At 39.8% G+C, this 27,133-nt stretch overlaps 1 protein-coding gene across 1 annotated transcript; it reads right to left on the bottom strand.

Moving 5' to 3' along the window:
* Nucleotides 1–7,526: 7,526 nt before the first annotated feature.
* Nucleotides 7,527–24,911, bottom strand: TSPAN8 (tetraspanin 8). Its single transcript, XM_048299969.1, has 8 exons — nucleotides 24,655–24,911; nucleotides 19,176–19,235; nucleotides 16,480–16,602; nucleotides 15,774–15,848; nucleotides 15,581–15,688; nucleotides 13,724–13,870; nucleotides 10,361–10,444; nucleotides 7,527–7,802 (listed from the first exon to the last, which is right to left on the bottom strand). Exons 1-8 carry the CDS (start codon nucleotides 24,712–24,714, stop codon nucleotides 7,749–7,751), a joined length of 711 nt encoding a protein of 236 aa, XP_048155926.1. The 5' UTR covers nucleotides 24,715–24,911; the 3' UTR covers nucleotides 7,527–7,748.
* Between the last annotated feature and the right edge of the window lie 2,222 nt (nucleotides 24,912–27,133).

The following is a 27,133-nucleotide window of genomic DNA, read 5'->3' as shown; positions in this document are numbered from 1 at the left end:
GCTTTTCTCATCTGTAGCACATCTCTTATGTTAAATCCACAGGCAATTCTTTTTCTCAGATGGTTTATGTATTTCTTTGTGTATATATTTTAAAAATTACATTTAAACAAGTTCATCACAATGAAATCTAAAATGGCCTCTTTATTCTATTGATTCAAATCCTTTTTCTATTGGCTGAAAGACTGAGGAATGAGAATATGAGGAATATGAGAAAGGTAATAGCAGGAAGTTCCCCATGTCAGTAACAGTCCATGTGTAGAATGAGAGCAGAATCTTAAATCACAAGCAGAAGGTAACTCATCATAATTGTGTTACAGAGTGTTAAGCATATCAGCGATAGCACATCTGGATATTTTGTACCTCAACCACAGTACTCAAACCCATATCTGACAGACAATTTCCTGTACTTAATGTGACGAATCCTTTTACAATCTAGAATATCTCATAGAGCAGAGGACCTTTTTGAAATCCTGTAAAACAAATCTTTATTTCCTTCATCTTTCAGCACACTTTGTTGTGTTCAGTAGTCTGTAATTCCTCATTTATGCTGACAAACATCCCAGTCCTTGATCAGTTGGCAAGAGGCTGCAGGGATCCATCAGACTTCCAATCAGGTTGGGTTGTAAACTTCTGTCTTGTCACTCCGATTGCACCCCAGTTCATGTTATACACATTCTGGCTCTCTGAATTCCTCTCAGAGTTGCAATTAATTATGCTATAGAATCACTGCGTAATAGAAGCATAAAATCATTTAGGTTGGAAAATATCTTTAAGATCATCGAGTCCAGTGATAAACTCATACTGCCAAGTCCATCCCCACTAAACATTGTCCCTGAGTCTACTTGTCTTTTAAATATCTTCAGGGATGATGACTCAGCCACTTCCCTGGAAAGACTCTTGTTGCTTGACAACACTTTCCATGAGTGTTTCCTAATATCCAATCTAAATGGCCCCTGGCACAACCTGAGGCCATTCCTTCTTGTCCCAAAATATCTCAGCTCTGTGTCTCACCTGCCCCTTTCACCTACTGTTGTTCTCATTCACTTTAGTTTCTGATGTTCTGAGCCTTGTTTCCACATGATCCTTAGTCTTTGCCCCATTTGTTTGAAGCCAGGATACCAAGGCAGTGTGCTCCGAACTCCTTTTCTACAGCAGTGGGAGAAGAGATTGCAATTCCCTTCCTACACATCAATGCAGTGCTGGTATATGGCTTTGGTATATCCATTTCTGTTCCTGTTCACACCGTTGCTATATACTATCTAGTAAACAACTTCCTCAGTCACTGGCTTTTCTTGAAAAAGTCTATTTTAATCCTGTTCCAGAGGATCTCAACAGTCTTTGCAGCAGTAGGCACTTGTCCAAGCAGGAAACAGAAGTAAATACTGCAGGCACCAATGAACAGGAAACATTCATTTCCATGGCTCTACTTCCTAATAATTGTTACACTTAGTACACTCCTAAACAATGACAGAGATACTAAGCTTTGAAAAGCTATGTTATCAATGGTTTTGACAGAAATTTTTGGACAAAACCAAATACATTCTAAAAGATATTTTTTTAACAGAGACAGTAGTAAGTACATTCAATTTATTTCTCTTCCCCAACAAATAAAATCTACAAAAGATCCTCCCTGGTCTGAATTAACTGTAATAGTAAAGAACTTAATGTCAGGTTGAATAATGATAGACTTAATGTTTCAGAGAGTTGCTGCTAATTTAACTCATGAGTATCACGAAATAGGGTTTAGGAAACGTTTGTATTAAAGCAAAGTAATATATTCAGCTGAAACTTTAGCAAGAAAATGCATTACAGCAGTGAAATAGTCAGTACTCATATATCAACCTGGGTTTAGCTGATCTGACAAATCTTTTAGATAACAAAAACATAAAAGCACAGTTTGAAATAGTTTAGAAACACATTATGTTCACTTAATGGCGGACGTGAAACAGTATGCTGACACTTTGGGCCTTTTAATACAACCCCTGTAAACCACTAATTAATCTTCTTACATAAGCAAGGTCACAGACTTCCAGTGTGATTTCATTTCAGCTGATGCACTGAAATGCCTTGAGATTGTTTTATGAAGCTGTCTGAGAATGCCCTTGTGTTTGTCCATAGTTTTTGTCTGGTTGTTTTAACCAGTTTCTTCCATAGCCTTGTGTGTGCAAATCCATTAGCACAATTTACTTTAATTTTCATGAAAAAATAGGGCAAACAGTCTTTTCCAGTCTTTCACAGGTTAATGCAGGTGAAGAAACTGCAGTCTCTCTAATGACCTATATTAGCTGAATTTGAGCTCCTCACAGATCAGGAAAGAAGAGTATTATATGTCTCTTATGCCTCTTAATGCACAAGGACCTCGTTTGCCTCTTATTCCTCCATGCCTTTTCTGTGTCTCTTTTTCCCGTCTTTTAAAGAATTCTGGACTGCTCAAGAAAATTTTATAAAATCTAGGAACAAGTGGAGACTTTTATTTCTCTACAAAGAGAAAAAAAATTGTAAGTGGATTTGAGAAAGAAAGGAAGAGGAATGATTTTTCCATTCCTCCCCAGTGTCCAAGTTCAGATAGATAAAGGATTATCACGTGGTGAATGACATCACCCCTCTATCTCCCCAAGAAACCCAAGCTAGCTGAGCATTTTGCAAAACACACCAAGGGGTCAGCTTTCAGTTCAAAAAAGAAATACTTGAAAAGAACAAAAAGGAATTTAATCCAAACCACTGCACAAAAAAGAGTCTTTCAGTGAAAGGATGAGAATATTGCAATTGACAGGGGTGGGGAGAAAACTTGCCAGTTTACTTGATATTAAGAATAATCAAATTGCCATGAATGAAGCCAGAAGAGATCCAAGCCTCCCTTTGGTCCCTGAATGAAGTCCTGATGTAACATTTCCCCATATCAGGACATCCCAGTTCCCTCATGGAGGAGAAATGTCCAGGCAACTTCACCAGCCTGAATCTTTGCAGGGGTAGGTTTTGCTTCTGGCCTGGAGCAACATTAGATGTCTGCTCTCTAACTGAGCTCCCCAAACAACCAAAAGTCAAACATCCCCTCAGCTGAGGAGGGCTGAATCCAGTCTAAATCAGTTGAGTTTCTCCCATTCCAGAAAACCTTGGGCTAAGCAGTTAAGATAGGTCTTTCAGCAGAGCCAAAGAACTAGTTTTTAGTTTTGTAGTTTCAATCCTATTTCAAAATTTAAACTGATAACCCTTCATATTAATTTAAAAATAAATCCTTCTACCTCATTCAATCATGTCTCTAAAAATACTTTGGCCAGATCCAGTGTTCTGGTGTCCTTTCCAGAGGGAAAGCCAGCTGTTTCACCTCCTCAGTTTCATTCTCCAGGCATTCCCAGAGGCCATAAACTAGCACAGCTGTCTCTTGGTGTACCTTTTGGCTACCAGCTATGCTCTGATGAGCCCCAGCTTCTCAGAGGTCTGGATAGCCAGACAGATTGGGGGCAGATTTAGCACTGATTTAAGAATATGTTGAATTTGATTTCAACATGGCATCCAGGCCACAAAGGTGGATTGGGACCAAATTCACCTCGTGATGAGTTGAGTGCAGCAAGTTCTTGGATCTTGATAATATTTAATTTTTTTCTTTCTTTTAAGTTGACCTGTCCTGTTTTGCTTTGTTCTTCTTTCAGTTTTTCAAAATCTTTTTTTTTATATATCTGCCTTTGTCTTTTTCTTCCTTAATTTTTATTTCCAATAATAGACTTATTAATGTTCCCTTTATTGCTCCTGACATTGCTTTACTGACTCATATTTTGCTATAAATTTTTTTTTCTTTTTCTATTTGGGCTGCATTTCCCCCCAGATACAATCCTTTCTGAGAGCAACACTTTTCCCCCCCAAATCCCTTAAATGACATAACAAATCCTTCAGAGAAATTTTGACCCATGTGGGATGTCTTATCTGTTGCCATTAAATAGATGTTTGGTTTTGACATGATAAATCACCAGTGTGTTTTAAATAGACTTGGTTTTAAGGTGGAATTTAGCTCTACTGGCAAAGGCAGGGACACATTGTCTTTCTTCCTACCACTCTTTTTTTTATACTATTTAAGACTGTAATGATAAATGCTTTTTCTCCCTTTACTATTTTAAAGAACTAAGATCTTGGACATGTGTCTTTCCTCTGTATGCTCGATTTTATTAGGTAACCTTGAGATGATGAGATGGTTGTGAAAAAACAAAAACAACCTTCCCCAACACTCCACAAAATAAAACCCTTATGGTTTTATTGTCCTGTCAAGGATTTATTGTAAAATTCCATTTCAGCAATTCCAGACCTCATGATTAAAAAGTGTTTGTGGACTTAGAAAAGTGTCCCATTGCTATTTTGAGTCAATAGCTTACTATAAATGTTCTTTGATAAGAATACCAAGAGGACATGAAGGAATGGTGCTAGGATCTCTGTTACATCATTGTGCACACCAGATGAATCTTATCCTACCAGCCTAGAGAGTAGACGGGGTTCATTTCCTAGCAGGCTGGGTTACAACTGAGCAAAAATATCAATGAATCAATGAATAATCAATGCACCTTCATGGAATATTAAACTAATGCTCTTTCCTGACTGATCAGTGCTTCTAATGTTTTTAACAAGTTCAGTATTGTAGGGTGGGTTTCTTTCACTCCAGTTTCACCTATTTGCAATGAAAATCACTCACCTAACTTTTTGGACATCTATTTTAAAATGAGATGGCTCAAATCCTAGATGTGTTTTTTCTCTTCATTTATTATAGGGAGAGTTCAAACTGGTAGCTCAGATATGGCAGTGGGGGTGGACTAGATGGTCTTTAAAGGTATCTTCCAATCCAAACCATTTCATAATTCAGTGATACAAGTCTCTACTCCATTGTTTTGCATGTGGCCAGATTAATCTTATCCAGACAGATTTCTTTTTGTTTTATTCTTTGCATTTTGCTGTTTCCATTGAAAAAAAATGAGGGAGAAAACTTCAAGAGGCTACAGAATATTAGAAGTAAATAATTTTTGCAGCATCAAAGGCAATGGACATGTTTTAGTGGCAAACCCACTTCACCAGCAAGCTGATAATATTCTGAATTACTTCATTGGCTCAATCCAATTTAAACAGTCATGGTAGCATATAATCACAGTGCTTTAGTTTTATTCCTTAGAGCTTTAGGTAATAGAGACAAATTGCCTAAATAAACAGAGGAACTGTTCACCTTAGCTCCAGATAAAATGCCTGTGTCGAAGTTCCTCACTGAAGACGTTTTGATGCTGATTTTAATGTTTTAATATCAACAGTTTTAACTGTTTTAACAAAAAGTCTGATGTATCAATACATCATTATTTTGATGCAAGCAAAGATTATTTTGAGGATTATATCCAAAACCAGGCAGTAGACAACCAAAATTTAGGTGTATTAACAGCTTGGTTTTACACATCTGGATCCCCCAGAGCAGCTTACAGGACCAGACTGGTGTCTGAGCCAGCGTACATTGTCAGTCTCTTGTCAACGTTCATTACAAATCCATGCTGGTAATACTCAAGTTTACAGCTGCCCGAAGTTGACTCCTCCTGGCAGCACAGGTGAGCTGTAATTTCCCCTTCATGTCCATCCATTAGGCATCCACAGCTCTAAGACCCCTTTCTGTGGGAGTCCCTCTGGTGCCTCATTCAAATAAGAGACTAATCCTCCTGATGGGAAGGAGGAGGAAGAAGAGGAATGTGCAATTCTCTCTCCATGCTGCCCTTATATTCCCAATTTTTTTCTGTAGTGATAATCCAGGACTCTAGGTGCCATACCATGATCTGGGTGATTCAGGCTCAGCTCCCAGGACTTCAGATCATGGATAAGATATGCAAAGAAAAAAACACTCTGGGGAGGAGAAGGAACTAGAAGCCAGCATTTCTTTTTCCAGTTAGTACAGCTGGGTTATGGAGTCATGGTTTTTTTCTGGTCCAACAAAGTTTGAATTTTTCTGGCACAGCTTCTGAGGTTCAGCAGAGGGAAGGACAAGTGCCAGAACTGTCTGGTAGCTAGATGACTTTCCTGGGAGACACATGAATTACTGAAAGCAGGAATCACTGCCTGGCCTAATGGTCTGAGTGCTAGGGAAGGGTGGGAGATGGGACAGAAATTTCCTCCGGTTGAGTTTTAAAAAAATTCTGGTTCCTGCAGATTAATTTTACCTGAACCCAGTTCTGTTGGAATAAGGCATGGACAAAGGTCTCTGATCTAGGAAAGCTTTTAATGCATTTGTAAGCAACAGTTGCATTGCTCTGTCAGGATGGGAGCAGTCAGGGTGTGCTTTGAGACGGTTGAGGGCACCTGAGGGGTCTTTAACTAGAGGAACATGATACATGGTTTTCTCTTAAGAGCAGCTGTGTGAGGTGTTTATCATTGCTCCTAATATGAAGATGGGGGTCCAGTGGAGCTGAATAAATCAGTTAATCCCAACACACACCAGGGAGGCCACCAGCCTGCTGTGTAAAACCTCAGCAGGTCCCTGTGGGCATCATTAGACCTCCTCATACCTTAAAAATCTTGTCCCTGATGCCATCTACTTTTTGTTAGAGGGTAACCTACGCCAGCAGCTCCCCAGGGGCTGGGACCACATGGGGTCCACTGGGGTGGAAAGGCAGAGTCTGGCCCATCCCTCCATCCCAGTCAGAAGTGGGGCAGTGCAGGGCACCAGGGCAGCCCCAGTCCCTGGCATCAGGCACTTCCTCGGCATGGGCTGAGGCCACGCCAGGACACATGGGTGGGCCCATCTTGGTGGGACTCCATGACCAGGCAGGGGAGCTGGAGACTAGCCCTATTGTGACATTGGTGGGGCAGGGACCAATTGGCCCAGGAGGCTGATGTGGTGTCCTTGCCATGGGCAGTGTGCAGAGTACCCCAGGCAGCTGGGCAGGAACAATCAGGGCTGTCAGTACCTCAGGGCCCAAACACTTGCATGCAGTGGTCAGTCCAAAGGTAGGCAGGCTTTATGTGGCTGCTGCTGTGCTGCCAGCCATGCCCTGTGTTTGTCCACCCACTTGCCTCAGCCGCCCTGGGCAAAGCCTTACCTGCATGACTTCTGTGTATGCTTTGCCTCCACATGGTCTTGGATTCTACCACTGATGCTTATTTGCAAAACATATACTACTACATCCAGCTTATTTATGCAACCTAAGCATCATTTGGGCCAGACAGCGACCATCTCAGCTGCCAGGATACTGATTTAAACATCCCTGAAAGGAGCTGTGGCTTTCCTATTTGGACACGACGCAAGTTGGTCCCTGCCCTTTTCACAGGTAACAAAACCCTGACCACATCAAGTGTCAAACTGACCCACAACTCTCTTAATGAAAACACCCTGCTCCACAAGCAGAGGTGCCCAGGGGCCTGAGTTCCCTGGAGCAGTCAGCCACTGCATGATGGTTTGCAGCTGTTTATGGTGACTCTGGCTGTGGGTGGTTCAACACTCATGAGGGCACACCACATGGTGAAATCAGACTCTCAGCATGACATTATTGCTGTCTTCAGACAAAATAAATACCTCAGAAACATAAACAAAGATGTTTATTGCAAATAAAAAAATCATATTCACATCATTAAGTCTTATGAATGATAAAGACATCATGTGGACAAGGGCTGCTGTTTTCATCAGAACAGCTGCCTGGGACATGCATATATTTGTCTGAATGTGCCAAACCAAATCTCTAGCCTTCTATCTAGAAAGGTCTTGATTTGACTGGTGACATCATTCTGACACTTTGACAGTTTCATTTTCTCCTGATCTGGCAGTAGAGGGTCATAGAAAACACCAAACCAAGAATCTGGAAAACAAAGATATTTCTGGTATTACTTGGCAGTGCTGGAAATCCCAAGATACAACTGATACACAATGGGAATATTTTGTTTGAAAATGTCTTGGATTCACATGCGGGCTAAATCTGCTATGCAGAAGATTTTTTCCAATGTGGCTCTTGCAGAGTACAACTCCAGAATAGAGACATTTTAATGACGTCAGTATATACCACAGGTAAGACTGCAGACATCATGGAGAAGTTTCATTTGTTTAAAGATGGATTGCCTCTGTGGATGGGGAACTCCATACCTCTGGGTGTTTAAAATGCAGTTGTTAGCTGTAATGGAGCGGTAATTACTGACAAGTTCAAGGAATTTGGACAAAAATTGAGCATTTCCTTTTCTGATAAAGTTAGAGGGATGTTCGCTGTGTATTCTAAGGGTTGTCTCCCTTTGAAATCTTCTTTTCTAGTGTCACTCTCTTTTGTGTAACTATATGTGTGAAGTGTATGTATACAGGTATACACATACGTGTGCATACTGTATACAGGTATACATCTGTACACGTACCTCACTGTTTTGAGTTGCAAATGATCATGCAACAAGTATTTTAAATTTATCATTTATGGACTTGGGTTAGAAACAATAGTGAGTTCACTGAAGAAGCTGTTACTTGAAATAGAAAATTCGGTAGGATCACCTTCTGTATTGGGAATTACTGGGTAAAATTCCATGAATTGTGGCAGACAGCTGGTGAGATCAGATCAGAAAGCTTCCTTCTGGATTTAAAACTAACCAGTCTGTGAAGGTGTTCCACAAAAATGGAAAGCACCCAACTGACACCTTTGAGGCCATAAACACTGGAATACTTTATTTACTTAAAATAGAGACAGAGAAGAGCATATGTAACACAGAGCTAAGACAAAGGGATGGACTCACTGCTGGAATAAACTGACAGGGCTTCCCTGACATACCATGCCCACATTTGTCCTTGCACCCACATGAAACTGGGCCCTTCTTATCTGTATAGTTTTCACTAGTAGGGTGAGCTGAAAGCAGTAGCAGCCCACAAGTGGTATAATGAAGCAGGCAGAGGAAGGAAGACCACTTCTTTTTATTTGGGATTTTCTGGAGCAGAGAGGTGGTTAAGCAAGAGGCCAGTTGCTTGAGTTAATATGGAAAGGCCAAATGTTTATCAAGTGTAAATAACCATCTCACAGTTTGTGCTATCTGAGTCTCATATTGTTTATTCTTTTTTTTTTTCTAATCCTTTTATGATTGGGAGAGGCAGCCACCACAGAAAACGCAGCTGGAAACAGGAAAGAATGATGGCCAATGAACTAAAGGCTACAGCTCACATAACTGCAGTAACTAGAGCAAAGTGACTTATAATTTGCCTTAGGGATACAGAAGCAATTTTACACTTCTTTTATATTTTTAAGGCCATTTAATATTGGTGTATTTCACCTATTTTCCCCTCAAAGTAAACATATGGGTGAGAGATCTGACCCCCCACATATAGCTCCTTAAATACCACAAAGCCTGTGCTGAGTAAGAAGTTGGTGGCCTGTCCTCTTCCAGTGCTGCAGCTACATAGTTCTTCCCCACTTACTACTATTTTCCTGGAAACACAGTTTTCCAGTTTTCCTGGAAACACAGAGTTGGGGCTCTTGTCCACTCTTCTACCATGAGGAGCAATCCTCTGCCAATGATGTTAAGAAGTTTTTGCTTTGAGTAACAGACTGAACTTTCCACAGCAATCTTTGTCATTTCTTTTTTTCCCTCAAACATCCATTGGTGGAGAGTGAGGGTGGAGGAAAAACAAGGAGGAAGAGTGAAAAGAAAAAAAAATGACTGAAGAAAGCATCATGATGAAATTCCCTGTTTCTTTATCATTTTCTCCTATTCAAATCAAAATCAAGTAGCTGACTGGTTAGCCTCACTTCTTTTCCACCTCTCTTCAGAGAAAATCTTGCATGTTATTCTTCAGTGTATGGTGAGGAAATTAAAATAAACAGTTCACATACTCTGTGGTGGTTTACACACAGGAATATATGGAGCATCACACGTGTGCACTCAGACACAGTCATGCAGGATCTTGATGCTTAAAGTTTTAATGCCTCAGCATTATAATTTTGCGTCAAAACTTCTCAATGATAGGAATACGTACTTTAGGGGCTAAGTTTTCTTAGGAGTTGACTTTTTCCTCAAGCAAAGATGAGGAAGAGGAGGAAAAGTCTGGCTATTCTCCCTCATGTCTTCTTGTGCTGTTTATTCGCACACGTCTCTGTACACAGGGCCTCAGTGTCAGGGCACAGCCTGGCCTCAGGACTGGCAATTTTTTTGAAGAAAATGTCCCATGTGATACACTTATACTGGCAGCAGGGTGGTCTGGTCCCACCTGAAGTTTGCATCTCAGCAGCCATATACTGTTTATGTGTAATAACAGTAAGGTTATAGCTGAGAGGTGGTTTTCCCTTGTTTATTAATTGAGCAAGCCATGTGTTTTAATCCCATTCCCAATGTATTTCCAAGTAGAACATATTTCCTGTGAGCTACTAAATATTTTAACAGTGAACATTGGTACCTCAATAACAGCCAGTCCAAAGGAGATCCCCATAATTATGGCCAGATTGTCTTTTAGTATTTTCATAATCACTTCTCCACAAGGCTGAAAAATAAAACAAAATTATTAATTATAGGTAAGCAACATTATTCTATGGTTATATAGGAAAGAATCTTCTAAATAAACTCTCTCAAACTCTCTCTTTCTCTTTAACTCTGTGCTAAAGAAAGGCTATTTGAATTTACTCTGGCTTGTTGCTAATGAACACAGAAAGCACATGTGTACTTTATGCTCTGCGAAAGTCTTTGCCTTCCCAAGCATGAAGATTTAGTAGCTGACCATAAAAAGTTACTGTTTCAAAGGAAGACATATAGCTGTAATGCCTAATGTTTGCATAATTTTCAGTTAACAAGGAAAGAAGTGTTTTTTTCTTACTTTCCCTTGATGATCATTCACTACTAGGAAAGAGCCAAGGCAGCCATGACCAGATCTGAAAGGGAACTTCAGTTTCCCACCAATCTAATCTTTGGATTTGAAACTTCAAGGTTTATTATTAGACTTTGGATAAACTAAAAATATTTGGTTATAAAACCTAGCTTAAAAATTAATTTTGTCAAATGTTTGGTGTTCTTAGACTGGGGCTGGATGTAAGAGAGTGATCAGCATGGCTTCATGAGGGGAAAGTCCTGCTTGTTGAACTTGATTTCCTTCTATGACAGGATAACCCATCGAGCTGATCTTGGAAAGCTGGTAGATGTAATCTTTCTGGACTTCAGCAAAGATTTTGATGCTGTCTCACAGTATCCTTCTGGACAAAATGCCCAGCATACAGCTAAATAACCATGTTATGCCATGGGTGAGCAACTGGCTCATGGGTCAGGCACAAAGAATTATAGTAAGGGGGGGTAACATCAGGCTGGAGTCTGGTTAGTAGAGGGATTCTGCAGGGCTCCCTCCTTGGTCCAGTCTCTTCAACATGTTCCTTTAACAACTTGGATGCAGGACTCAAAGGAATATTAAGTAAGTTTACCAACAGCACTAAACTAGGAGGAGCTGTTGACTCCCTTGAGGGCAGAAAGGCCCTAGAGAGAGAGCTCGGCAAAACAGAGGGATGGGCAACCACCAATTATATGAGGTTTAACAAGGTCAAGTGCCGGATTTTGCAACCCTGGTTATGTTGTGATTAGACTGGCGAATGAGATGCTGGAGAGCAGTGCCATGGGAAAAGGACCTGGGGATCTGGTTGGTGGCAAGTTGAACATGAGTCAGCAGTGCCCTGGCAGCCAGGATGGCCATCCCTGTCCTGGAGTGCATCAGGCACAGCATCGCCAGCCGGGCAAGGGAGGGATTGTCCTGCTCTGCTCTGCACTGGGGCGACCTCACCTCGAGTGTTGGGGGCAGTTTTGGGCATCATAATATATGAAAGATATAAAGCTGTTAGAGATTGTCCAAAGGAGGGCTGTGAGGACAGTGAAGAGCCTTGATGGGGGAGCCGTATGAGGAGTGGCTGAGGGCACTTGCTCTATTCAACCTGGAGAAGAGGAGACTGGGAGCAGAGACATCTGGGTCTTCAGCATCCTCATGAGAGGAAGCAGAGGGGTAGGTACTGACTTCTTCACTCTCATGAACAGTGACAGGACTCAAGGAAAGGTCATGAAGCTAAGTCAGGGGAGGTTTAGGTTGGATATCAGGAAAAGGTTCTTCACTCAGAGGGTAGCTGGGCACTGGCAGAGTCTCCCCAGGGCAGTGGTCACAGCACCAAGCCTGACAGAGCTCAAGAAGTGTTTGGACAACGCTCTCATGCACATGGTGTGATTCTTGGGGCTGTCCTGTGCAGAGCCAGGAACTGGATTCAATGGTCCTGATGGGTCCCTTCCAACTCAGCTTATTCTATGATTCTACTACTGAAGTTCTGAGCAGACTACTCTCCTTTTGAATATATGCATACATCTGTTCTTATAGTGACTACATTTTCTCCAGGCACTGACAATCCTCGTTCTGCAAACTGGAGGGAAAGCCAAGTACAGCTTAAATCCATCAAAATTACATTGCTGTTACAACACTATGACTGTCTTCCCTCCAAATGTAGTTGTATTTTTTCACCACATTTCCTCTCTCACAATAAACACATGGGTCTTCTAGTTCTTCCAAAAAACCTCTCATTTAAGCTGACTCATAACTGCACTGAATTTCAAATCTTTTTTCCCATATCAGAAGAGTTGGATATCTCTATTAGAATCTCATACCACCATGAAATCTGTGATATCTTGCACCTGCAGTAATTTCACAGATGGCTTCTCATGTGTCCTTTGAGGGCTTGCCTGAGGCCAAAAAGACATTAAAGTGTGGCCAAAACAGCCTCTTTGTATACATCTTATTTCCAGATTGGGTTCTGGCATCCTCTACTTAACCAGACTGTTTCTTTTCTTCGAAATAGTATTTGCTTCTGTGGGATTACATGGGGAGGAACTTACTACTCAGGCAGGACCTGACTAAGGACCTGTGCAATTGGAGAATTATACAACCAGAATGGACATTTGCTAAAACCTGCTTGGTGCTAGGTGCATACTGGCAAACTTTGCACCACCTGCATTGTAAAACTTCAATTATTTTTTGCTATTCAATTATTTTGCGCACTTATTTTTTCATATTTTTTTTCATACCCATGGAGTCCAGATTTACTCATAAGGAGACAGGCAAACCATGAAATTTATTAATTGGGATCTCTACTGTCTACTAGATGGTACTCTCCTGAGTGTGTTTTCTTGTTGCCTGTCACCAGATATTTTGCCTTATTATTATATTAATTGTTTTAAGATTTTCAAAAGGCTGTAGTTGTAAGAAATCACTCTTTGAGTATTCTGCCATGAATCCTACAATATACAAGATTTCTTTCCAGCAGATCCTGCAAAACGAGTGTGGGTTTTTTATTAAAGGATTATAAAACCCCAAAGGTCTTGAATTTATTGTATTTGATTTTCAATATACCTTAGCATTTTGAAAGTCTCTAAGTCAACATTTCTACTACCACAATGAGCCTGAGTGGGAACATAACCTTCTGGGAGGGGAATGAGGGCCAAAGGGTAGCTGGTGTGCAGCTCTGACCCAGAGGCATACCCTGACCCCAAAGTCATGATTATTTTCATCAATAGTAACCATGCAGATTGCTAAGGGCCTAAACTGGAAGCATCTCAGGAAGAGGAAGGAGCAAAATTATGAACAGTCATTTCTTAACACATGGCACAGGGGTAATTCTGGCTAACAAAGAGAATGCAAAACCTTCCCTTTTCAGAGAGATGCAGAACTGCTGACTTTGCCAGTCACCAAAGATAACCTTGGGTTAAAACTTGGCTCTTTGGAAAGAAGAGTAAACATTTTTCTCACCTTTTTATAGATGTATCTGCCTTGATATTTGGTGCAGAGGTCTGAACTAGAGGGGTTCTCTAGTTCACACTCACAGATTTTTGAGGCAGGTTTGTTAAAATTTTTTCCCCAGTCTGCAGCTCCATTCAGCAATCCACAGCATTGGTTCTGCAAGAAAGGAGTAAATGGGGAGAAGAGTTAAAAAAGAGGTGATTTTCAGTTTGAAGAGAGTAGGTGAGGGAGCTGAGAGGAACAACAAAACCCAAATTTTATCTCATCTTTTTCCATGTGGAAGTTGTCCCAAATTGGTATGTCTCAAACACCCTTTACATTTCCATACCACTTATAAGAATGTAAGTGCACAAGTCAAAAAAAAAAAAAAAAAAAAAAAAAAAGAAAGAAGAGATAGGGGGAAAAAAGACCAAATTTTCAGTATAAAGTGCTCAATAAACATTTACATACTATAAAGCTAGTAATTATCAGTGCCAGAATGGAACTGGAACACTGGGTGTAGCATGTTTTGAGAATCAAGACTTCTTTCTGTAGGTTATACTTGCAGAAGGTAAGTTGCTGGCTCCAGTATCATCCACATTTCACATCTTGAAAAGCCAGGCTGGAAATGTAAAATTCAGGCACATAAAACTCCAAAATCTAGAAAAATAACCACTTTGAATGATGGTTATCCCTTTAAATTAGAAATGGACTGAGGAGACCAGGGCTCCATTTGGGGTTTGTGAAACCTAAACCAGGTGCAGTTTCACTTCATGCTCCACTATATTGAAGCCACTAAAGCTCAGGGGTGCAAAGTTGGGTTTGAGGTTCTCCCTCTATTAAAAACCAGCTGGAAATGTTCACATAATTTTGTATAAAAAGCAAAGGCTGTGGGACATAATATAGCAGTTCTGGTACATTTAAAAATTAGTGCAGTAATGATGGTATTTTTCATTTTGCTCATCTCTCCAGAGAGTTGCTTATTATATCAGAAGAAATAAGCTGTCTCAGAAGCAGAGGACAAGGCTGGAAATGGAATGGGGAAGGAGAAGTGGAAGTAACATAAGACACCTAAATATTGTTCCTTGTTTCATTTTCTTTCATACAGCAGTCTTTAAAAGCATAAGAATTAACTTTAAGTCTATCCATCAAAGTCATCACCCATCAGGGACTAAAAAACACAGAAGAGCAGGCATTCCATCAATGTACAGGCCCAGGTACTTGTGGGAGGGGAAGGGGTGTGTGCTGTCAATTATATCAATGAGATTCCAGGGAATTCTCTGCATGATACCCTGGAGCAAGCTCACACTAAGTGTCGACCATCTGGCATCTTGCAGGGTGGGGGCGCCAGGAAAAGTATAAACAGAACAAAAATAAACTTCTCATCATATTTTCTTCCCACTTGTCACACAGTAAAGCATGGCATTTAATGACTTTATAGCAGTCAGATATTCCAAATTAAATACACTCCTGTGTTTTCCTCATCCCTGGGGTTATCTTTCCTTAAAAGTACTGGAGTGTTCTTATTTGAGATATGGTGAAGGATTAATGTTCCTTCAGAAGGAAAAGCTGTAAGAAAGGGCCATGCAGTCCTCTCATGAAAGAGCTTAGCTATCTGTCAATTTCACTTGCATGTAGTGTGTCCTTGCTTCATTGCTCTTACAGACAACACTATTGCACAAAGAAATCATCACAGGAAGACCATGTCCTATCAAGACAACAGAAGCTCCTTCTGTGGTATTTCAACTTGCCTTTAAGTCAAACCCTTCCCTATCCCCAGGGAATGGAATTCAAGTCTGTGACAGAGTAGTCTTAAAATGAAGCAGAGACAGATGCTAGAGATGAAAGAGATAACAACCCTTTCATTTTTTTTTACTGTTTAATTACTTCTCTCTCAAACTTCTGGAATGTCTCTTGATACTCTTTCTCTGCTCCTGTAGTGCTTTGCAGTGCTTCCATATTTGCCGTTAGAGTAAGGTTAAGGGCTAACTCCGCCTGCAAGTTAAAATATATTATTAATTTTTTGGGAAGAAACAAAACTATATGAAGACATCAATGAAAATCTTGAATAATACTGTACCTGAGATTTGTACACTGCTCCTAAAATACCTCCTGTGACCTGAAGAATCACAATCAGAAGTAGTCCAATGAAAAACTGGAAAGAAAACAGAAGGGGTAGAAAACTATATGACTTTTGACCAAGGTGGTATAATTTCTTCTAAGTTAACATTTCTCTTGCATGTGCTTGGATAACCATGTAGGTAGAATGATGTTCCAGTCAGAGCTGCTCCAATTATTTCTTCTTTGACGATGAGAAAAAGTGGTGCTCAAGACAGAGTGTGCTCAGCTGGTGATCAAAACAAGGCGCACACCAGAATAGTGGCATGATAACAGTGTGTAGGTGGGAGTTGGGCAGGAGGACAGGGAGGACATTCTAGGTGGACCAGCAAAGGGAGCAACTGGGAATTTGTAAAATTAAATAAGATAGATAATGGGGGAAAGTTGATAGAGGGAACTTTGATGGTGTCTGGATAGAAGAAAAGCTAGTGACATGCCCAGGTCTCTCTGGACCTTGTCTTCTTGCTGATGAGACCAACCATCATTTTTACCACAATAGAATTCAGAAGGGGCCCAAAATCAAGGTAAGAAATGAAAACACAGGATCATAATCATGCTTTTGGTTAAATTAAAAGGTTCTCATTCTTGTTTCATAATACTTGCAAGGACTCTATCCATCAAATGAAGCTGTGGCCTGTTAAAGGCAGACAAATGGGTTTTTTTCCTACCAACATCAGCATGCACCGGCTCTCCCTTACAGCACCGCAACATCCCAGGAACCCAAGGACCATAATGATGGAGCCCACGGCTATTAGTAGATTAACTCCTGCAAGCATGCTGCTGTCCATCCCCTGAAAAGAGAGGGAAAAAAAATCTTCCAGCTACAAGAAGGTCCTCCTAAAAACATCCGTATTACCCAAAACAAGATAATTATTTTGTAACTGATAAATATACTGAGTAACAACTATGGACAAATTCTGATCCATAAATAAACAAAGCTCTAATGCTCCCTTCTCAAATGTTTTGGTGGAGAGCTTTGTAAAATCTGTTTTTTCACAATCTTTGTTTCTGCACAAGATGAAAGTCAATTTTACAAAGTAAATGAATAGATAAAGATCTTCTGTCTTTAAAGGGGCTTTCAGTTGGTTTTCAGTCAATGAATCTTTGCCTTTTACTGGAAGTAGGAGACTTGATTATCTCAAAACCTCTTCTACATTAACCAAATGTTAAAGAAAAAAACTCTCTGTTTGTCATTAGAAGGCCAGGAATATACTCTGTGACTGTTCCTGAGAGAACACTTCTCAGAGCGATGCTGGATATATTAGAGAAATAGTTAGATGTATTTTCCAAGGCAGCTTTCTTTCTTTTTTTTTTTTTTCTTTTTTTTTCCCCAGGCTTGCTCTCCAATATTACCCTCAGAGATAGTAACTTTATTTTGATGTGTGGGACATTCAACTAAACAATTCATATACCTCAATATTATTAAATATCAAATTATTCAGTTCCCACAGGACTGACTAAGGCCAAAGGCCAAAATAGAGAAAAGTGTTCAAAGAATATTTTCCAGTGTGACTGGTGCCAAGATTAGCAAAAATGTCTGGAAGTTGTCACATGTATCTTCTGATGGAAATTGCAAAGGTATATAGACAAGTATAATTTGAAGAATGTGTTGTTCTTTCCCTTTCCAAGTTGGACTGAACCTCCTGTTATTTATTCTTAGAAAGCTCTATTCATCTACAGCCAAATCCTTATGCTCTGCTCAGTTATTACTGATGTGAAACATACATTGGTTTTGAATGGGAACTTTGCCTGCCTTGAGGCAAAAATGTGAGAAAATGCTTTCAGTTTTTGTCCTGACTCTTAATTCTAGGTTTTTGGGGAGTACTAAGTGTCGTTTCAGGAAAGCAGTTTGTCACACATTTAAATATTCCTTTCTGAATAGGAAATCTCTCAAAAAAATAAGATATGGTAGTAGTTGTGGTTGTCCAAGCTCCATTGTATCGTTTGAGGCATCATACTACAGATTGTCAACTATCAAGTATGGCAGTTTTAGCTTCTCGTAAAATGTTGATTGAGGAGGGAAAGTTGTGATTCTTCCTATTCCACAGAAGAGAATGGCAGAACTCTCCACCATGACCTAATTTACCCGATGACACAGTGTCATCCTGAACAGAGTTCTTGCATCCATGCTCTGCCAGACGAGACATCTGGGACTGGCTAAGGGAAACAGTGTCATCAGCCAAATGGCAGGAAATATACAAAGCTATCTTCTTACCTCCACCATCTTTTTATTTCCAGGTGGGAAAATACTGGCTTAAAAATTATTGTTCTTAACTGACAGACTGTGCTAGAGCAACAGGGGAGTTATCTGAAGAACTGCAACTTGATCTATACTAAAGGCTCAATCTGAAAGTTGAAAAAAAAATGCTTCCATGACACACCTGGCCATTTTTTCACTTCTATGGCCAAAAACGTCTTTTTGAAAATAGAAGAATTCAAATTAAGCTTTCAAATTAATTTGCATTTCTATGGCCAAAATTCATTTGAAGAAATGTACTGCTTAAACCTTTGAGTCAGTGCCATTCGGTACACTCTGGGCAAAAGGGCCTACAGGACCATGGGGTCTTTGCAACAACAGGACCAACCTCTGCTGCATGTCTGCAAGATTAAGAGCTCCTCAAAACTGTATTTTCCCTAGCTTTGCAGAAAATAAAAGTCATAATATCCAAAGTAATTTAATAACCCATACAAAAATCCAGGAGGGCAATTCAGGGTCTTTCTTCTACCCTCCAGGAAGACTTTTAGGACATTGTAATGCTAGACTCTTGAGCATCTAAGACTCTTTATATATAAATATGAGGGGAAAAGGATAAGGTGTTTTTAAGGAGCTGTTGAAAATTCAAGGGAAAAATCCTTTCTCCCTTTCAAAGTTATAGTTACTAGGGAAATAAGAGTTGTGTTACTGAATATAGTGAGAAAGATAAAATATTCCCTAAAAACATACGGAGTAACCCTAGGAATAAATATGAATGTACTATTTTAATAGGGAAAAACATTGAAAAGTCTATGAGCTGCATGGCTCCACATTATTCTCTCTAACACCAAAATCATTAACAAAACCATAATTATTTTTCACTAGAGGTGAGAGACACATTTTCAGACAGAAATCTGTGTGCATCTGCATGAAACTACATTAATAACACTAGCAGCTGCTTCTCATAGTCACCTATCTCTGCTTGCATCAATCACTTTATCTGACTACCTGCACCATGATATTTAATCTTAACGCCATAAAATGCATTCCTCTTCACCCACACAAACCACCTCAACAAAAACATAGCAAATTTGTGCAAATGAACATGGGAAATTAAAGTGTATGCAGAGGTTTCCACCTTTTGCATGGTGCTGGTATGACTGCATTTACCTGCTGAGCACCGCTAACACGTATCCATATAGAGACTCCCAGAATAATGGAACCACACACCTGTGGGAGAAAATAAAGACAAGTAAGAAGGGTCAGCAACTTTTTTACTAACATTCAGTATCCAAATTGCACCATATGCCGTCCAAACTTCTGAAATCATTTGTCTGGCAAAGCAAAAGAAACATGAATTGCTGGAGCAGAGAATATTGATTCATTTCCAGGAAAATTCATAAGTGTAGTTAAATCTTCAGGTATGCACCAAATCCCTGATGTTTCTACCTCAGAGGACTATGAATTTTCATGATGATTTATACATGTGTTTGGGAAGCACACAGAAATTCTGTCAGGTGAAAGAGTAATATAAATTGCTATTGTATGTGTAAAAGGTGTCTGTAAAGAATGTTGTTTCTTGTATAATGGAAACATGAGATTTGATAAGGGATGTTTGCATAATTGTTGTTTCTAGATTTATTCAGGACACATATCTGGAGACATTCTCTAGGATAAAGCTATCAGGAAAAGTTCTAAATAAATTCTTTCTGCTGTTTCAAATGCAGCAATATCTGACCATCTCCAATCCTTAGAATAGTCCTCATAAAATGCCTAGAGTAATTGTTTCCATTATATTTTTATAGAAAACAGCCAAGTACAACTTGGTCTTGTACATGAGAATGTTTGGCCAGGATGACTTGCCTTAAGATGTTGAAGTCAGGGAAGATGAATCCCAGGTCCAGACACATTCCCTCAGCCCTAGTTGTGCTCCTATTTCATCGATCATTGAGGTACCATTCCCCTGTGTGCCAGTCACTCTATTCCTAACCTTGGTGCTGATGATTCTTGCACAGAATTTCTCTTTATTAAGTGTTGGACATAGGTAACCAAGAGACTACTCAGGTGTAAGGTTTGTGTCTACTGAGATGACTGGTAGGAAAGAGACATCACTGAGGACCAGGGACTAATCAGATTTAGAATTATCTCCGTCTGCCACTAATACTCAAGTCATAAATGGCCCTGAAATGTTGTTATGAATTTCCCTTGAAGACTGGGACTATTGAAATTAAAATAGTTATTTTTATATCTTTTAGATATTTTTTCTTAAAAATACTTCCCTTACAGAAGTTTTCACATAATATTCAGCGTCAATGACTTTAGCAGATTATTGAATATGGAATAGAGCCAGCACTCAGACATGGGTACCACACATTTTCCTGATCTAAGTAAAGCTCCTATAGGCACATTTTAAACCTGAAAAGGAAAGTTGTACAGTCAATGACAACTATAGCATGTTATCAGATTTAACTAGAACTCCCCACTGAAACCTTTTGAATCCTGCTGAATCTGCCTAGAAACTGATGGTATCATATGACTGTACATTTTGGTCTTGTTCAGCAGCACTGTGTGAGTGGTGTGGCTATTCACTAGATAACATGGGCTTGCTAATGTGAAAATTTCCACTGAAGAGTCTACAGGTACAAATCCAAAGAGAGTTTGTCACACTGTCTTTTTTATTACATAGCACCTCCCATAAAAGTATAGCAGAGTAGTAGAAGCAAATTTAGCTAAATGTACAGGAACTCATCAATCAGATGCAAATGTTACACTATTTCCTCCACGTAAAAATAGACACATCATTTATAAATCAAAATTTTAGTAAGATGTGCACATATTTTAATTTTTAAAATAGAGTTTTTAGGTTGGTAAAAAATGCTCCATTTCAGTAAAATCTTAATGGTTTGTTTCTGTTTATTTTCATAGTATACAAAGTGTACAAAAACACACAACGAAAAGCAAATAAATATTTTATTTGCTATTGTGAAATAGCAAATAAAAATGGTCTGTTCCCAAAGAGCCCAAGCTGAACATGTCAAGTTTGCTGGAATACTCCATCTTAATTTTTGAGTTTTCTTAAAATAAAGTTTCAAGTAAATAAACTTCATTTCAGGAAATTTCATTTTTAATGAACCACCAGTGTTTTCCAATGGAATAAAATTAGCTTATTTGAAAATGTCTTCACCCATTTTCCCAAAACTAGATGGCTATGGTATTTTTGCCTTAACCCTTGATAAAGAATCACTGGTCTTATCTCAGTCTCATAAACTGAACAGCAACAGTACTGCTTCCCTCAAATTTGGTAGGTCCTCCTCAAGCTTTCAGTTTTGGTGTGATGAGGAAATACAGCCTAGTTAGTTAAATCAATATCACCTCAGATGAGCCTGACATAGTGCTGAACCAACAGTATATTAAGACTCTGCAATTCTCATACACACAAATACCAAATTTATGGGGAATTTCCTCCATTGGCACACCCTTTTCAAACATTCAGTTCGAGGATATCAGGAGGAACTTGTACAAGGTTGCTTCTGTTAAAGAAAACATTCGACTGGAACACTTCCTTGAGACACCTGAAATTACAGCTCTAGGAAGGTCCTACAGAGAATGTGGTCTCTGGCTCAGCAAACCTGCTAAGCATGCGTTGCTACTTCAGGGATTGAGATGTTCACATCAAGGTTCGGGGAAGGGGCCACTTTGTTTGTAGCTGGGACTGCAACTCTGGTATTAACAACTGATCAAAGATGCTCCGTCACTAACTATGTTGCTTCAAACTAGTGTCAGACATCAGTATTCGGTGGGAAAAAAAAGGTAGTTCTACAATTTTGCATGATGTGGAGTAGCAGAAGTTGACACAATGAGGACAGCAGGTAAGACTGGATATCCTGCGAACTCCAAAGAAGGGAAAAAAGAAAAATCTGATGTGTTAGAACTAACAAGGGTTAATTTAAGGACTGTTAGAAATTCCATATAGGCACCTAGTTCCAAAGCACAGGTCTTTAAAAGCCTAGTCATCTATTTTTCACCAAACTAGGAAGATGAAAAACTCTATTTGTGTGCTGGAGCCCAACATGGGGCTCGTGGGTATGTAGATGCCCAGGGGACACGTTATGTAGTGAAGCCAAAGTCAATTTGCAGAGCTATCTTAGGCTATTCCAGGGCTTGCACATTTAGTGTGATGCTGCATGAGCTGCTTAGAAAAAGTAATCAGAAGGCTAGGAAGACCATTCCTGAGTCTCCTAAGAGGGGCCACTCCCTGATAGATTGCAAAGGGCATAAAATGAAAGGACACCAGGTAAATAGGCAGCCGTCATTCTTATCTATTAAGGTTAATGTCACCTTCATTTCCCAGTATCAATAATTTTCCACTTGTCAACTGCCTTGTACACTAGAGAAAGCAGCTGTGGGACAAGTGGCTGAAAAATCATCTCTGTTCCCTCTACCTTACTATTGCAGTTTAATGATTTCCAGGAATTAGAGACAGGACTGTGAACCAAAAAATTCAGTTTTGTCAGCCCATACATCTGTTCTTCCTGATCTTGATCATGCTAAACTTAACATCTTCCTAAAAATAATTAACTATAGCTGCATTCCTGTCCTTCTCTGTTTCATTCTTCCCTATCTTAATAGTGCTAAACAGCTTCCTTTAAAAGAGTTAACTACAGTTGCATTCCTGTCCTTCTCTGTTCCATCCAGGCAGTCACATGCACAGCGAATACTCTCAGCATTCTCTTACTCAGAATACAGTATGGGTTTTCCAACTTTGGTATAAAGATAGGAAGTTTGTTTCACACATGCTTGTTTCAAGGCTCCCCCAGGATCCCACCCCTTTTTTTACCCTAGGAAATCCCTACTGTCTCTGGGGGCACGGGACATTACTCCAGTGTTCGTTCTAGAAGTAGTTTGGAGCTTTTCTGATGCTAGTCTGAGACATTTCCCCATGTTTTAGCTTACAGTAAACACAGATTAATGTGAACAGGTGTGCTGGTTTTGGCTGGGGTAATTTTCTTCACAGTGGCTGGTATAGGGCTGTGTTTTGGATTTGTGCTGAACACAGGGTTCATAATATAGAGAAGTTTTTGTTATTGCTGAGCAGGGCTTACATCGAGTTTTCTTTCTCCTTTCATACTGCTACTCTGGTGAGGGGACTGGGGGTGCGTGGGAAGTTGGGAGGAGACACACCCTGGACAGAATACCATAGCTGACCACAGGAATGTTCCAAACCATTTGACATCATGCTCAGTAGATAAATCTGGGAGGAAGAAGGAGAAAGGCAGAGGATGTTTGAAGTGATGACATTTGTGTTCACAAGTAAACATTTCACTTTATGGGGCCCTGCCATCCCGGAGATGGCTGAACATCTGCCTGCCCATGTGAAGCAGGGAATTAATTCCTTGGGCTTTTTTGCTTGCATGTATGGCTTTTTCTTTCCCTATTAAACTGTCTTTATGTCAACTCATGAATTTTCCAGCTTTTAAACCTCCAATTCTGTCTCCGATCCTGCTGGTGGGGGAGTGAGTGAGCATCTGCGTGGTACTTGGTTTCTCATTGGGGTCAAACCACAAAAACAGGAAAAACTTCCTGAGGAACAGGAATTCAAATTCAGAAACTTATAGATTCTTGTAAGTATTGTTGCATAAAAACTTCAACACAAATGTCAAAAATCTTCAATCTGCCTTGATAGAAGTGGAGGAAGAAACTGGGGGACACAGTCCAAACCATCGCTGGTCTGTCAGGAATTTCTTTGTGAGGTTCATAAGCAACCAAAGAATTTGGTCTAGCCACAGATTTTCCAAGGCTACTGTTTGTGGTCCCTTTTGAATGGTATCACCTTTTCACTTGAAAAAAATCCCTTGAGGCAAAGCCCATAATGTGTCCAGTAGTTCCTCTTCTGGTTTCAGTGAACCCCTGGTGAACCTGAAAAATCTCTGTCAGGAAATCTGACAGTGAGGTTGAACCATGAGAGAAACGTTCTTTAACTCAAACCTTTCCAGAGCTTCCAGGACCTGAAATTCTTGCAACCCAGATAAGATGTGATAAATAAACAAATATGGTTCAAATAACACCCAGAAACCTGCCTGCTGTATTGGCCTGCGCTGTGCTGTATCGGCCTTGGTACAGCTGTTGGCAGTACTGCCAGCTCATACATTCTTACAAACATTTACTGCCCACCATCAGAAACTAATTATGCACTGAATGTAAAGCAAAGAACCACGAAGAAGGATATGAAAACCGTTTATCAATTAGGAGGCTAAAAATTCAAGTGAATTTTCCATATTTTCTGTTTCAACTACATATTCAGGATCTTGCATGCCAACAGCGGCAATAAAAGGATGAGAACTGTGCAGTGTTATTGGAGAGTCTCTTACATTCTGACTGAGATGAGTGATGTCCTTTAACATGGGAGGCACAAGATGAGCAGGGAGACAGACTTGTGGCTTGTCTACTTTTGAATGCAGAGGGAAAAGTGTTTAGATGAAAAAAGACAAAGGGAAGGGCAAAAGTTAAATATATTCTCCCCTCCCTGATTTAGAATCGTACTCTGGTTCCACTTATGCTCTATTTTCCTTACAATTCTTTTAACTACAGCATTCAGACAATGGGGAACACATTTCATGCATTACTAATAACAGTTTAAATGCTAACTTACCCAAAATAAGAAGTTGAAGACAAACATAGAGTACTTAATGCAGCTGCTTACACCCGCCATTTTCAACAAGCTGAGACAAAAACAAGTGCCGCAGAAGAAGCTTTCCTAAGAGTTTGACCTTGATATAAAAGTTGTTCTTGTGTCTTCAGAAAACCTCTCAAACCACGTCAAATTACACCGTGCTCTGCTACTGAAAGCAAAAATTATGACCGAGTTATCCACAATTGCTTAAGTAGTTGCTTTACCACAGGTAAACATTAACCAAGCATTGGGGAAGCACTACAAGTTGTTATCACCACAGGCTCTTACTGTGTCTTGTGATTTGTACTTCTCTGTAATAATCCTATTACTTACCCTACACCTCAAAAGTAAATAATGAAGCAAAAGCTATAGTTCGGCAAGTGATCATAAAAATATTTTACAGACCTGCTTTTAAGAGGAGGTTGAAATGATTGCAGTTCTTTACATTGCAGGGTTTACTCTTTCACTGCCTTGTGTTCACTGCCAGCATTCATTCAGTTGTGTTCACACTTCCGCTTCAGATATTCAATCAGCATAAAGGGATGGGTCTGGTTTATCCTAGCAGAGGTGGGGCAAGGAATCTGCCAACATTTTCTCCCTCTATCTACTTCAGATCCTTTTCCCCTTCCTCACCAAGTCAGGACCCCAGGACTCTGAGCATTGTGCACAAAATGTCCTACTGTGCAGGTTTCCAGAAGTGTTTTGAACCCCAGCATGGTAATCCTAGTTCTGGCATTAGATGCGGGATACCTCTCAGAAATAGGAACTAGACTCATTCCAGAAGGCAAGGCAATAAGCTTATTTCATTCGGTTTGGGCTTTGTCTTGTTTGTTTTCTTCTGTGTCCCTCCAACTAGGAATCTTGAGGGAAAAATAAAGGTATTTTTGTTGGTTTTTTAAATCAGCCTATTTTCTGAAGAAGCCTCATAGAGCAGTGCTTGTAGGAATGAGGGTCAGACACAGGTTTCTCTGAGTTTGTCACAAAATAAAGAAGCTTTAATTTTGGAGGTGGACACAGTGTGAGAGATTATGGGCACACTGATCTGAACTGTTTTATCAAGTCCACTCAGCCCAAACCCTGTTTTCAATGTCAATTCCTGTTCCTCGGTTCTGCTCTCTGTATTTGAAAAAAAAATGGGAAGTGTTAGTATATAACACACCTATAGATGGTGACAAAAAGATGTAACTTAGAATCTGGCTTCTGTAGGACCCACAATAAAATCACCAGTACTCTACACTTAAAACAACTCCCTCCAGCTGCTCTCTTAACTAGCTTTCCCATTTTCAGGAGTGGATCTATACCTGCCTATGACTTCCTGTGCTCCTTTCTGGAGTAATACTCTTCATTATAACTCTAGGATATCAACTGTCTTACTACCTGATTTCAAGTGTTCACCCTAATTCTGAGAATGTTCCTAAAAATAATTGCTCTCATGAAATACAGATTTTGTAAGGATTGGGAGAAACAACTGTGTGGTACAGTTTAGATCTAACACACTCCACAAATACGTAAATTGAGAAATGTGGGTGACTTTACGGAGGGATGCCATAGTCACAGATGAATAATGAGAAAAGTTTAAACGGCCGTATAAAAATGTATCAAAAGGACCATGAAAGGTTGTAAGGGAATCACAGATGATACAGGATTTGAAAAGATAAGTCTGCAATCAGACCACAGAATTGCAATAAAATAAGTTTATTTTAAGTGTAGTTCAGAAATGACATTGTGTACCACAAACTACGCTGCAGTAAATCTTCACACAGAGTAGATACTGATCAAGGAAGGCTTGAGATGCAGCACTGTTGGCTAGGAGGTGCTTAGCCCAGACATTTAGTCAGAGATGTCTGAGGGAAAATGTGCTAGGGCGATAATAATATAGGAGGCAAGCATGAGCATTCCCACTGGCTCTTCAGAAAAGGACAGTGTGCAAGGACCTTTCACACACAAATGCCCAGAACTTCTGCTGTTTCTTGGTTTTGGTTTTAGTGGGTTTGGGGGGTTTTCTTGGCATGGGTTGGGGGTTTTGGGTTTTTTAGGGGGTTTTTTTGGGGTTGGTTTTTTTTAATAAGCCTATTGAACATAACAACAAGCAAATTCTGGTAAGATCTCAGTTTACAACATTCTAAATTACAGCTGCGGAGTAGAAACTCAGTTTCTATCTGTCTTTCCTACAATTCCTACATCTTTCATATATATATTTAATGGTACCTAAAGTAAAAATATGCCATCTAAGTTTAGAAACAAGCAAGCAGTTTACAATAAGTGACAGGACAGATTTTCAGCTTAAGTCTTCCATATGATTGCCTATTTCTTATTTCCTGGCTACACAGCGCTTTTTTATGCCTTGGAGAAGGGAAAGGCTATGGTTATGGCACAGATTACATTCTTAGTTGTACCTACAAGTATGAAGGTCATGCAAATAATTGCAGAGGCTTATAAATCACAGGAATGGCATGAG

The sequence above is a fragment of the Corvus hawaiiensis genome, chromosome 4 (assembly GCF_020740725.1).
Source record: "Corvus hawaiiensis isolate bCorHaw1 chromosome 4, bCorHaw1.pri.cur, whole genome shotgun sequence".
Taxonomy (NCBI): domain Eukaryota; kingdom Metazoa; phylum Chordata; class Aves; order Passeriformes; family Corvidae; genus Corvus; species Corvus hawaiiensis.
Note: the sequence above shows the minus strand (reverse complement) of the source record. Positions and strands in the feature narration are given on the sequence as shown.

Excerpts from the sequence above, each read along its gene's own strand:
- TSPAN8 (XM_048299969.1), bottom strand. The coding sequence starts at position 24,714 with ATGGCGGGTGTAAGCAGCTGCATTAAGTACTCTATGTTTGTCTTCAAC. Across the intron at positions 15,849-16,479 it reads GCCGGTGCATGCTGATGTTG|TTTTTCATTGGACTACTTCT; the intron begins GTAGGAAAAAAA and ends TTTTCTTTCCAG. Across the intron at positions 13,871-15,580 it reads TCCAGAAGTTTGAGAGAGAA|AACCAATGCTGTGGATTGCT; the intron begins GTAATTAAACAG and ends CCTTTCTTGCAG.